General features: G+C 32.8%; 2 protein-coding genes across 2 annotated transcripts; both read right to left on the bottom strand.

Annotated features, from left to right (window-relative positions):
• Positions 1 to 562: 562 nt before the first annotated feature.
• On the bottom strand, positions 563 to 2,848 carry LOC110726548. Its single transcript, XM_021906026.1, has 2 exons — positions 2,061 to 2,848; positions 563 to 958 (listed from the first exon to the last, which is right to left on the bottom strand). The coding sequence occupies exons 1-2, from the start codon at positions 2,667 to 2,669 to the stop codon at positions 803 to 805; spliced, it is 765 nt and encodes a 254-aa protein (XP_021761718.1). The 5' UTR covers positions 2,670 to 2,848; the 3' UTR covers positions 563 to 802.
• Positions 2,849 to 5,343: 2,495 nt separating this feature from the next.
• LOC110726547 lies at positions 5,344 to 9,888 on the bottom strand. Its single transcript, XM_021906025.1, has 4 exons — positions 9,250 to 9,888; positions 8,582 to 8,686; positions 7,818 to 8,099; positions 5,344 to 5,955 (listed from the first exon to the last, which is right to left on the bottom strand). Exons 1-4 carry the CDS (start codon positions 9,703 to 9,705, stop codon positions 5,938 to 5,940), a joined length of 861 nt encoding a protein of 286 aa, XP_021761717.1. The 5' UTR covers positions 9,706 to 9,888; the 3' UTR covers positions 5,344 to 5,937.
• Between the last annotated feature and the right edge of the window lie 4,294 nt (positions 9,889 to 14,182).

The following is a 14,182-nucleotide window of genomic DNA, read 5'->3' as shown; positions in this document are numbered from 1 at the left end:
GCGTACGTCAAAGAGAAGTACACATTTATAACAAAAGAGGATTGATGGTGTTATGCAACTGGTAGTCCTCATCACGACTCCATATCTTGGTCCTCAGTCACTTTACACAAGGTTGCTCGTTTCATGTTAGTGTTTTTAGTTTGGTGTGTTTGCTTGTTTTTTTTAGTTACTTTTAGCTCTCTTAGATTGTAATTTGTTCTTTATTTATGAAGTTCTCATTGTAGTAAAAAAAAAAAAAAAAAAAAAGGATTGATGCAAAATATCAAATGAAAATAGATCTAATATGTTACTCTGTGTAGTAGTACTAAAAGAGCACCTCCTCACTTCGATTTTAATATCGAAAATCGTTCATAAAGCATACTACTTAAGTCATTTGAACATAATAGAAATATACCTTGCACCTTATACAAATTGTTGTAATATAGCCGAAATAGTAGTCAGATACTCAGACTCGTCGCCATTCCAAAAACAATACAAGATCATACCATATCCTTAATTATACACCGTGATCATAATGCATAACATATAACACAAAAGCATCTAGACTACATAAAACATGTACTGTAAGTCATAACTTGATTAATCGTATTAATATTTGAAGTAGCAAGAAACATGTACAAGCTTAGCTTTCCAACCCAAAAATATACTATAAGCATACAAACTTCGGTATACAAAACGACAAAATGTGTTTCACTATTTACTCCCTAGGAAACCTTTTCTTTTTCTTCTGCATCTTCAATTCTTCATTCATCAAATCAATTCATCTTCATTTTTAATTTTTTTTCCTATTTTTTTGGTACCATTAATCAGCTCTTTGTACAGTAGTTTTAAAAATCAAAACATACAATTTCTGATCCAAAGAAAAATACAAAAAACCACCAACAGAATGAGTGACAAATGACCCAAAACTGGTCCCAACAATACAATGCCAAGCAGGTCCATAAACTCCATCAAGTTCCTGCATTCATTCAATTCAAAGTTAATCAAATTTCTACGCATTTGACCAACCAATCCCTTTATATGGATTTATTTGACATGACCAACAACAATATGGGTCCCAATTTTGGACTTAATTGATGCCCGGATATACATGCAAATCTTATTGCCCACCTTAACATTAATTACATTATATGGTTTAATTATATTGGTCACATTTACATTGACTGTTCAAACGGTCAAACCTAATTAAAGGGTGTCATAGAAATGGTTTAATTTAGTTTAGTTTTCCCATTTAGTGAATAGAGTATAATTGCATTCATCAAGTGTCAATTGGAAACAACCTAGGTCCGTTATAGCACTTACGAGCATGTTATTTTCACTTGATATTATTAGATTTGATTGGATCTACTCGACTATAAACCTAATTAGAATGCACCCTAAACAAGGTTGTGTACATCTGAATATCCGATCCCCCTCAACCCTTGCTCAAGGGGAAGAAGGGAAACCTATCTTCAAGGGTATTGGAACAATGCTGATGTTCAACATTATTTACTTCTACAATTTACAATAGAATCATATTAACAGTTATCATTATACTCTTGTTTTTCAACTATAGTCTTATTTTTGTACCTACTCTTCAAAGTTCAAATGCAAAAAGGCAGAAGGTGGACCCCAAATCTGACAAATAAAAAATCAATTACACACCTATGACCTACTGTCATATCATTTCTCTGAGCATGCATAGTCAAGTAAACAGTATTCATTTCAAATTTGGCCATGTTTCTATTGTTTTGGGATCATCAAATCATATTCAAAACAAAATAACTGTAATTAACTAAACCTATAAGTCATTCAACAAATCATAATTTTTCACTTAAAAACCTTATTTAATCCAAAACCAAATCTATTGGACTGATCTTTAATGATTTTACAGCCAGAACATTTACTTCCCATCTTTTCAATAAATTTGGTGTATATATTCACTCAATCTCATGAAAACACACATTTCAAAAACACGAACCCACACGCTACTAGTTCAAATTACACTATCAACACGACTATTAACCCCGAATCAGCCATAAATGACACAAACATTAGGAAAACAAGAGTAGTAATAGTACCTTTTTGAGTGACAAAGCAAGAGTCTTAGAAGTGAATTTCTCAAGACTATCTTTAATCTTCCTAGCAAAACCAACAGCATGAATTTGCATAAATGGTGGCATATCAGCAGAAACAACTTTTGCACAATTAGTCACCAAGAAATTAGCCAACTCCACTTTTGCATCACTAAATGACCTTCTTTTATCCATCCCGTTAACCACTAATGATGGTTGTTTAACCACCATAACCTTACTATTATTACTAATCTTACTTTCTTTCTCTAAATTTCTCACTTCTTTCTCTTGAACAACAACCAAAGACTTATTTTTGGCACTTTCTAAAACAACCCTTTTCTCATTTTTCCCAAATTTTTGATTAGAGGGGTCTAAATTAACAGATTTAGAGATGGGTTTAGCTTGTAATTGGGAGTTAATTTGTTTAATGGGAAGTGGGTTTTGGGTGTTATTGGGCTTTGTTGGATTGGGCCGAAGCCTTGAAAAGTGGTTAGTGAGGTTGTAGACGGTGGAAGTTGCGGTGGTGGAAGGTTTAAGGTGGCGTTTTCCGGTGGTGGGTTGTGGTGGTGGGTCCGGAGTGGCTAACTTGCGCCGGTGGGTCGGGTTGTGGGCCATATTATGTGGGTTAGGGTTTGGGTTTGGGTTTGGTGGTGTTTTTGTGGGGTGGTGAGTTGAGAAGTGGGTTTCGGTGCTAACTTGCGCCGATTGAGGACTCAAAATATGACTAAGTTTTTGGGGTGTGGAAAAAATGGGAGAAATGAAGGGGAAAAAATGGGGAAATGGTAAAGTGGGGTCCTTAAGTAACATGCTTTTACATGCGTTTAGTGCAGAAAGTGTGTGAAATGGGGACCACTTTACGGGAGTTTTGACATATTGTCTCCTTTAACCAAAGTTCAATTACAAATTAACATTATAATTGTTAGATTAATTAGCTATGGCTCTAATCCTATTCAGCTTATCTTAATTAGTTATAAAGTTTGTTTTTTCTTAGACAATTTTACACGCACGTAAATTTGTTTATTTGAATTATAGTACAGATATAGACAAAATAAGTTTGAAATAGATAGAATAAATAAGTTTAAACAAAATAAGTTTAGATGAGTTTATATAATACTTAATTGCTCAGTAGGTTAATACTTCGATAGCCTAGGCTCTTTGAAGTACATGGCAATTAGATCATGATATAAATATCTAGCTCCCACAATTAATAGAATCACATGTTAATCAGTGTTACAAATATTTGACTACTTAAAGTTTTCATTATGTAGTTAGTTGTACACATTTCTTTTAAGGAAAAAAAAAGTTGTACATATAATTCCCTATCTACTTTGCACTAAAGATAGAAATTCCGTGAAAGAAATTGCTAAAAGTTCAAGTGAAGGAATCACCAATGCTCCCTTTCATGAGTATCCATATCTCATTTACATTTATGATATACCTATGTCATTTTTGGTCTAAATTGAATCACAAAGACAATACAAATTACAAATAACCCAATGGGAATGAGATTATTAGATCTTGTAACCTACCATAATATACATAGACTATTAGTCTTAATCACTAGGCGAAAGAGCTCATTGGTTGCTGCAACAAGTATTTTGATATTTAACTCACTTGTGTGTTAGACTATTGTAGAGTGTAGGCAACACATTTCTTGTTCCTAATTGAAAAACAAAAAAAAAAGTGCAGGCAACACGTGAGATGGAATATAGACAAAAACTTAATCAAAATTTGGCATTCGTTTAGGTTGTAATTGTCTAGTAGGCTGCTTTTGTCTCGTGCTGTAATTGCGATGATTAACATTAGATACTAATTTAAATTGTTGTCCCCACTTACTAATTCTGGTGATACTTTTTCCCGCAAATGAATGCTCAAGTAATTCATGTGATTAAACCTATGAAAGACATTCATTATGATTTGCCACCAGTACTAATAATACAAACCAGTCAAATCAAGAACAATGATTTATTTAGACACTTATTACCATGTAGACTAGCAATTCAAAATTTTGGGGAAATATATTTTGTTGATGATAGGAATTATAATTAAAAACTTAAACCCTTGTATTAATGATAAGTTGCATTATGTTATTTAACTCTTTACCATCCATCTATTCATACGAAGATTTACATAATGTCAATGGTTGATTTACAATTTGAGGGTAACTAGTATTAGAGATAATTTTCAACATCATAAGTGAGTTGGAGCGGAATCTCATCCATTTCTACTCAATCTTCTTCCAACAACAATGACTAGGGCCTATCAAAGAGTAAAATTTAAGGCTTATCTTAGATATACCAAACTTACTATGTATTAGTTCAAGTAATACCGTAATGATATGTTCTTTCTTATCATTTGTAAGGATGAGTTAAGTTCCTAAAAAAAAAAAAAAAAAAAAAAAAGGAAATGAGTTAAGTAGTTCTATATTGAAAAATAACTTTTGTCATTTTTTTAATACATAAAATTACAATTGAAGGGAGAATTCTTATGGATATGTGCATATATATGATAATATGCAAAATCGACATGGAAAAAATTGGTACACATTTGTTTCTTTAAGTGTCCTTTCCTATCAAGTATGGTTTACGAGTACAATACTCAACTTCAGTGGAATATAGTATATACAGTCCAAAATTAAACTTGGTCGTTACAAAAATATAAGCCCATGGATAGAGAGATGTGGCATATGTGATATTTCGCTTTCAGCTAAAAAAGTGGATGTGTGTGAATATAATCAGGCATCATATAGCAGAAGTTTGTGTGAGATCAAACATGGCTCCCAAGGACGGCAATTAGTATTGTATTCCTAGGCAACATGGATGGTGCACACGCTTACGAGTGACATACGTGCAAGGCCACACGACACACGACACTTGCCTATAAGGGCCAGCCGTGCAAAAGCATGAACTCACCTTATTTGAATACAGAGACGCATGGTGATTGGTGATAGAGAAATTGAACCTTGTAATAAGGCACGCGTGACGATATAAATCCAAACTTATCCTTTGTTGGATTATTATCCATCCACAGGCTGTGTAGGTTTGCGCAGGATGTGTCAAATTCTTATGTATAAATTCGTGGTCCAGCTGAAATTGGAGAGTAGTTCATTGCTGAAAATATGCCGAGGCCTTAAATAACAAGCCAGAATCCATAAAGCTCAACTTTCTAGGATTCAGCCAAATCATCTACTTGGGAAAGACATGCCTCGATGATACATAAATAGAAACATGGAGAAGAAGAAGAAGCAGAAGCAGTATGTATTTGCATTATTCAATACGAGAGTACCCAGTTATATATATAGGAGTTGGTGCCAAACCAAAATGGACTTTACACAGCCTTATAAAGACATTTCATTGCGTAAAATTCCGTTTTTTTTTCTATCAAATTCATTTACATCCATTACAAAAATCACCCTGATGTACAACCCAAAGAACACCAAGAACCGAGCTAACAATAATGTACGTCGAAATTCCATGGCACAACACCATACATCAGGAACTATATGTAGTACAAGAAACAAATACTACTAAATCAGTACAGCCGTGTCTATATTTGCAAATTTAATTTTTTAACCTAGTAGATACTACAATTTACTGCAAGCAATCAACAAAATCAAGCTTTGTCCACCAAAACCGAGCATCAAATCTTATCTAATTTATACACCTAGTATGTCTGAACTTGAGATTGAATACAAGGGCATTAATTCCATGGGCTTGGGTGCCTGGCATCTCTAAAACCCTGAAGAGCCACCAGAAGCAGCAGGGGAAGGTGAAGATGCAAAATAATTTGTCCCAGATACAGACACGGTTGGCAAGTTTGATGGGTGACCCTGATTTCCCGAGGGAGCAAAACGTGAGGGACTGCCAGCAGCAACCAATGCTGCTCAAGAAGGATGAGGAGCCTGCACAAGCAAATAACATCTGAGCTGAAGAGTAACTAATGGATCTTTATTTTCTTCATTAAATAATTATCACATACTCCATAGAGCCACAAAAAAGTAACAAATTTCATTACTCCGTATTTAAGTCTTAAAGACACCTTAAAAGGACATTCATGCAGGACACAACGTATTTACAGATTACTATTTCAATGATCTATAATCCGGTATTAAAAGGCCACTTGTGTCTAAAAAGAGGCTTTCCAGAGATTCAAAGAAAAGCTAGCTTGAATACTTTTTACTATATATTCCAAGAATACAGGATGCAACTGATAGTTTTATAATTTTACGCTCCCAAAGAGCATGAACTTCTGACAGCTAAACAGAACAGTTATTAATCATACAATAAATTGAATAAGATGTCATGATCAAAATACACTAGCAGAGAGCAAAACAAGAATTATTTCTTTCTACAAATTAAACTGGTTGATTAACAAATCACGATAGACAAGAATCAGAAAAATCACCCATCAAAGATGGCATTGTTCCCAAATTGCTGATTTATGTAGTGCACATGTACATGTATACACTTGGCCTGTATATCATGGCCATCTAAAAATAAAAAAAAAATCCACTTTACCTCATGGAGAAAGATTGAAAATAATTTGCATCACTTGAATTTTCCTATATGTGAATTATATATACATGTAATACATCCTCCCTTACACGGGGATGCCACTGAAACTATATCATTATCTTATCAGGTTCAGCAGCTCCCCACAAGACACCCCGTTCATCAATGCAACAATAGTTTTTAACAATTATACTAATCATATATCTAATCTTCTCACTCCTTTCCTGGTGGGTAATCTTTTTTCATGTAGATTTTGTTATCCATAATTCCCCCTGGAACAACAACAGATTCTACAACCTCAATCAATTTGCAGTGCACATCTTCAATCATTGTTTACTTCCCAATTATAAAAGGTCTTCAGTTCCCAATAAATTAAACACATAGTATGATACTGTCACAAAATATTGCATGCCTATCTTCAAAAATCAAAGGAAACCACTCACAAGGCTTGCAGTGATAATATCTTGAGATGTGAGTCATGTGACAAACAAGCATCCAAATAAAACTCATTCTTAATCGATGAAATCTCTTCAATCGTACTTTTGTAAAAGGAGGCTAAGAAGATTTCATCCTAATAAAGAAGGATAACACTTTTAGATTTTTCTTTCAGCCTAAGTGTCTCAAATTTCTTCAATTTTGGACAGAAAGAAACTGGAAAGTTTACAATCTTCCTTTCCTTAACTACCAAATCCCACATATATTATAAAACCAAATCAAAATTCATTTATTTCCTTTCCCTTCCTTTCTTCTCCAGCCATATTCTCTACTAAATAAGCTGTAAAGATCCAACAACCAAATTTAAAAAAAAAAAAAAAATTAACTTCTTACTAACAAGTTTCCATAAATAATCACCAAAAGAGACTTCCTAATCCAACTTTAAACCTGTATCAAAACCAAATCGCCTATTACACTTCAGATCTCAAATATGTGATTATATATAAATTAACAATACAGGATACACCAAACAAACTTACCACCCCCCCCCCAACACCGCGCGCGTCATGTTAAAGATGCAGTAGCCACATATTCACAAGGATAGAACAGTTAAAACTAGCGCTACTTTGACATAATGATCAACAATTACACACATCCACCAAAGGACAAAGGTAAAGTAACTGGCTAGAAATGACAGAAAATCAAGTGAACAGATAAATTTTTGCACATCTTGCAGTTTTCACAAGTCACGTCCTTAATACTTTACAATACCATAGAAGGAAGAGTAAGTGAGATAATGAAGTTGATAAAGATTTACCGCATTATGCTGGAAATATGGTGCTCTTCTGAGCGCAGACTCTGCAGAGGGTGAAGTACTGCTCATGCAGAGCAATTGTCTAGATTGTGGGTTATTATTTACAGCATCATCTCCTTCACCTCCTTCCATATCAACATTAAGATTTGCCTCTGAACCTGTTCTAGGTGTAGCATGACGAGTCATTGACCCAGAGTCATTTGAAACATCCACTTGAAGAGGAAGAGGAGGTCGACTTGCTTGCATACTACTTCGCCTCTTTAGTTCTTCTTCTGCACTCAAAATCTTTATACAAGCAACCAAAAAAAAGTCAAGTTAGGGATTAATGAAAGGGTAACATATGAAAGAAGTTAGATCATAAACCAGAGGAAACAAAAGCTACTATGGTGGACAAGATTGTGGCTACTAAACCCATATACACCAAGATGAGTCCTAAAGACACAGAAAGAAACATTCAACTAAATGATATAAGACTTTGACTAATTACAAGGATAAAAGATACTTGTATAACCATAAGATTAGTAACAAGGGAATATAAATCTGGAGGAAATTGCTCTGATATGATATGCAATCTAGATCCATACATGAGTCATTCAACAAACAGCAACAAAGAGCTGAAGTTATGCAAAACAAACATATCTAAAACCTATACGTAAGTACAAACCCCGTACAGATGAATAAAGAGAAATCTAGAGCCATCATTAGCAAGTAATAGACAACAGCTGCAAGGAAAGTACCCAGTCAGACAAGGCATAAATAAGCCTTACCTGCTTAAGTGCTTGTACTAAATTGTGTTTCTTTTCATTTAATATATGCAATTTTTCCTCAACCTCTCTCTTCCGCTTCTCTTTTTCATCAACTTTTTCATCGCCCTGTGTTCAATGGTAAACAATTACCACTGTAAGCTTGATAAAGATCGATACATGGCAAATTGGAAATGCTTGAAACTATCAAAGAGAAAAAGGAAAAAAATTAGCTAATGTCCTATAATGTACTTCAAGTTTCAGGCCATCAACAGGAGCATCTCACTAGCACAAAAGTTCTATGAATTGATTACATATATAATTTCTGAACTATTCTATCATAAAACTCATGAGCAACATTCTACTGACATAAAAATAAAAAATAAAAATACCCTCTTTACTAGTCTATGTCACACAAAACAATTTCATCATTATGTTGCAAGCTAAACTTAGCAAGCCTAGTGTTCATAATGACGACTACCATTCAAAGAACAACATCCAAAGGAAAAACAAGCAAACAGCATAGCTCCAACAGAAGTATAGACATACAAATTCAAACAATAACACATAAACCAGTCAACTACATTATCAAAATTGACAGTAAATTGGCAATTTGGCATAAAATCTCAGCACAAAAATACAATAAATTGAAAGAAATAAATTAAAATATAAAATTGGAGAAGAAATTAGACCTCTAAAGTAGTAGCATTTGGATTATCTACAACAGGAGCACTCTCCTTCTCCTTCTCCTTCTTCTCATTCTCGTTCTCTTTAATTTCAACCAGCATCTTAACATCCTCATCAATCAACAATGGCGGATGATCCAACTGCGCAGAATCACCAGCATCACTCATTCTAACCTCAACATTACTAGATGGTTCATGACCCAAATTAGGGTTTACAACACCCTTGAAATCCGATTGATTAGGCGGCGGTAAGGAATTCACAGGATTCAAATTAAAATTAGGGTTAGGGTTTTCGACGACGGAAGAAGAAGAGGAAGGGAGAAGAGAGAGAGCCTTGGAACGGCGGCAAAGAAGAGATCGGAAATCCTTGATAGATATACCGTGAGTCGGCATCAACCACCTTCTTGGTACGTCGGAAGGTAATCTATGGAGGTTTCCTCTGTACAGTGAAATGGCCACCATTGTTGTTGAACTCTCTTTCTCTCTCCTGTTATATCTCTACTTTGATGTTTCGTTTTCTGTTACTCATTTCATGTCCTTTCTCTTATGTTGTTGGGGAATGGGGACTTACGTGTATTAGGTTAGTTGCCACCCGACGACGAACGATAAAGCTCGGGTAGATTTATGTAATTTATTTACTATTTGTTCTCTTCAACTTATTTTAGATATTTATTACTTATTTTTTAATATATTCTATTAGATCAGATCAGGTTAGAAATATTCATATCAGCTCAGAACTTTTGATTATCTGTTAATTGCGTATTTTAAAATTTATAAAAATTACATATTTGAAAAGTTCATATTGAGATGAAGCTAACAAGATTCATTTTGATAATGCTTTTCTGTATAGATTAGTATTAAAATGCGGTCAAAATTTAGTGAAATTGTTAAATCAGATTAGACCAGACCAGATAATAAAAATTTATATCAGACCAGATCAGACCTTAAAAAAATTAGAGCAGATCTACTTGTTTTAGGTGAAGAAAACAAGTCCTTAGAGCATCTTTATTGGTGAACCCAAATAAATGGTTCATGGGTCACTATCACCATTTCTCTCTCATCCACATCAACTCAACAAATCATTTACAATATTCACTCTTAACAATGAACACTAAACAATGGTTCATCATCAATACTCCCTACCCCACCTTATTTTATTTTTGTAAATATAATCTTTTTTGTTTCATAATTATAATTTATTAACCCGATGTCAATGTAATTAATTGACGTATTTAATATTTTAATCGTGATTACTAATTAAGAAATTATCGCATTTTTTTATCAGCTTTTTAAAAAACTAATTCTTGTGATTAATATTTTTTAAACAACAATGCAGCTAATTTTAATTCACAAAAAAAAAAGAGGTACAAATCGTGATTACAGTTCTACAACTATAATCTAGTACATTTTATTTATAAAAAAAAAAACAACTACCCATCGTTTTGTAAGATGTCCTTAGAGCATCTTTATTGGTGAACCCAAATAAATGGTTCATGGGTCACTATCACTATTTCTCTCTCATCCACATCAACCCAACAAACCATTTACAATATTCACTCTTAACAATGAACACTAAACAATGGTTCATCATCAATACTCCCTACCCCACCTTATTTTATTTTTGTAAATATAGTAGAAAGAAATGGATTTTCAAAGTTGAAGAAAGTATAGCAATATGGGTGTCTATTTATAGAGGGGAAAAAAATAGAGCCGTTGGTAATTTATTTATTTTTTTTTATTTGTGTTTTGTAAAATATATCCGTTGCAAAATTACAACGGATTTATTTAAAACAGTGACACGTGTCACCAGCCGCTGCTTTCTATTTTTTTCCTGAAAAAAAAAAAATGGGTGGGGCCCACAATCCATAAATTTGTCCAAATGCTTGCAGCAACAATCGATCCCACAACCATTCACTATGAACAATTATAGAGATCACCATTAAGCCACCCATTCACTTGTTCACTCATTGTGAACTATTTTTTTGTTCACCCTTAAGAGCATCTTTATTGGTGAACCCAAATAAATGGTTCATGGTCACTATCACCATTTCTCTCTCATCCACATCAACCCAACAAACCATTTACAATATTCACTCTTAACAATGAACACTAAACAATGGTTCATCATCAATACTCCCTACCCCACCTTATTTTATTTTTGTAAATATAATTTTTTTTGTTTCATAATTATAATTTATTAACCCGATGTCAATGTAATTAATTGACGTATTTAATATTTTAATCGTGATTACTAATTAAGAAATTATCGCATTTTTTTATCAGCTTTTTAAAAAACTAATTCTTGTGATTAATATTTTTTAAACAACAACGCAGCTAATTTTAATTAACAAAAAAAAAAAGAGGTACAAATCGTGATTACAGTTCTACAACTATAATCTAGTACATTTTATTTAAAAAAAAAAAACAACTACACATCGTTTTGTAAGATGTCCTTAGGGATAACCATTTGTTGTAAACCTAGTTGCCTAAGTTTTCGTTGTTACCAAATTTATTCCATATATGTTCGACCAAGTCGTTTTTTAGCTGCAAATGAGTCTGTTGATCCTCAATCTCTGTTCTACGAGACAAGTATAAGCCGATATCCACAATACGATCAGTACGGTACTCGGTAGTGTCCTCATTAGCGTTGCCTCCAGCATTCATAAACTCATTGGTATTAACGTTATTTTGATACGTCTCTCGTTCATCTTCAACGATCATATTATGTATTATGATGCAGGCGAGCATGATATTGTGGAGTATGTCGGTATCCCACGCCAAAGACGACTTTTTAATAATGGCAAAACGAGCTTGAAGGATCATATTTTGACCCAAATTTTTTTTCTTCTTTCTATTTGTTTTGGGGTTGGTATTAGCATCCATAATTATAATTTATATTTGGAAAAAATAAAAATTTAATAATAACGACAATAATAATAAAAATAATAATAATAACGATAATAATAATAAAGAAAATAATAATAATAACGATAATAATAATAAAAATGATAATAATAACGATGATAATAGTAATAATAATAATAATAATAATAATAATAATAATAATAATAATAATAATAATAATAATAATAATAATAATAATAATAATAATATTGGTAATTATAGAGGGGATTTTTGAAGAGAAAAATATAGTAGAAAGAAATGGATTTTCAAAGTTGAAGAAAGTATAGCAATATGGGTGTCTATTTATAGAGGGGGAAAAAATAGAGCCGTTGGTAATTTTTTTTTTTTTTTATTTGTGTTTTGTAAAATATATCCGTTGCAAAATTACAACGGATTTATTTAAAACAGTGACACGTGTCAAGCAGCGGCTGGGCCAAGTGGCGCGCTCCCAGCCGCTGCTTTCTATTTTTTTCTGAAAAAAAAATAAAAATGGGTGGGGCCCACAATCCATAAATTCGTCCAAATGCTTGCAGCAGCAATCGATCCCACAACCATTCACTATGAACAATTATAGAGATCACCATTAAGCCACCCATTCACTTGTTCACTCATTGTGAACTATTTTTTGTTCACCCTTAAGAGCATCTTTATTGGTGAACCCAAATAAATGGTTCATGGTCACTATCATCATTTCTCTCTCATCCACATCAACCCAACAAACCATTTACAATATTCACTCTTAACAATGAACACTAAACAATGGTTCATCATCAATACTCCCTACCCCACCTTATTTTATTTTTGTAAATATAATTTTTTTTTTTTCATAATTATAATTTATTAACCCGATGTCAATGTAATTAATTGACGTATTTAATATTTTAATCGTGATTACTAATTAAGAAATTATCGCATTTTTTTATCAGCTTTTTAAAAAACTAATTCTTGTGATTAATATTTTTTAAACAACAACGCAACTAATTTTAATTAAAAAAAAAAAAAAAAGAGGTACAAATCGTGATTACAGTTCTACAACTATAATCTAGTACATTTTATTTAAAAAAAAAAAACAACTACACATCGTTTTGTAAGATGTCCTTAGGGATAACCATTTGTTGTAAACCTAGTTGCCTAAGTTTTCGTTGTTACCAAATTTATTCCATATATGTTCGACCAAGTCGTTTTTTAGCTGCAAATGAGTCTGTTGATCCTCAATCTCTGTTCTACGAGACAAGTATAAGCCGATATCCACAATACGATCAGTACGGTACTCGGTAGTGTCCTCATTAGCGTCCTCCAGCATTCATAAACTCATTGGTATTAACGTTATTTTGATACGTCTCTCGTTCATCTTCAACGATCATATTATGTATTATGATGCAGGCGAGCATGATATTGTGGAGTATGTCGGTATCCCACGCCAAAGACGACTTTTTAATAATGGCAAAACGAGCTTGAAGGATCATATTTTGACCCAAATTTTTTTTCTATTTGTTTTGGGGTTGGTATTAGCATCCATAATTATAATTTATATTTGGAAAAAATAAAAATTTAATAATAACGACAATAATAATAAAAATAATAATAATAACGATAATAATAATAAAGGAAATAATAATAATAACGATAATAATAATAAAAATGATAATAATAACGATGATAATAATAATAATAATAATAATAATAATAATAATAATAATAATAATAATAATATTGGTAATTATAGAGGGGATTTTTGAAGAGAAAAATATAGTAGAAAGAAATGGATTTTCAAAGTTGAAGAAAGTATAGCAATATGGGTATCTATTTATAGAGGGGAAAAAAATAGAGCCGTTGGTAATTTTTTTTTTTTTTTATTTGTGTTTTGTAAAATATATCCGTTGCAAAATTACAACGGATTTATTTAAAACAGTGACACGTGTCAAGCAGCGGCTGGGCCAAGTGGCGCGCTCCCAGCCGCTGCTTTCTATTTTTTTCCTGAAAAAAAAATAAAAATGGGTGGGGCCCACAATCCATAAATTCGTCCAAATGCTTG

Source organism: Chenopodium quinoa, unplaced genomic scaffold (genome assembly GCF_001683475.1).
Source record: "Chenopodium quinoa cultivar QQ74 unplaced genomic scaffold, ASM168347v1, whole genome shotgun sequence".
NCBI lineage: Eukaryota > Viridiplantae > Streptophyta > Magnoliopsida > Caryophyllales > Amaranthaceae > Chenopodium > Chenopodium quinoa.
This window is presented reverse-complemented; position numbering and strand designations above follow the sequence as displayed.

Coding starts and splice junctions, on each gene's coding strand:
- LOC110726548 (XM_021906026.1), bottom strand. CDS start 2,669: ATGGCCCACAACCCGACCCACCGGCGCAAGTTAGCCACTCCGGACCCA. Junction 959..2,060: donor TTGCTTTGTCACTCAAAAAG/GTACTATTACTA, acceptor GAATGAATGCAG/GAACTTGATGGAGTTTATGG.
- LOC110726547 (XM_021906025.1), bottom strand. CDS start 9,705: ATGGTGGCCATTTCACTGTACAGAGGAAACCTCCATAGATTACCTTCC. Junction 8,687..9,249: donor CAAATGCTACTACTTTAGAG/GTCTAATTTCTT, acceptor CATTGAACACAG/GGCGATGAAAAAGTTGATGA. Junction 8,100..8,581: donor TAGTACAAGCACTTAAGCAG/GTAAGGCTTATT, acceptor GCTTGTATAAAG/ATTTTGAGTGCAGAAGAAGA.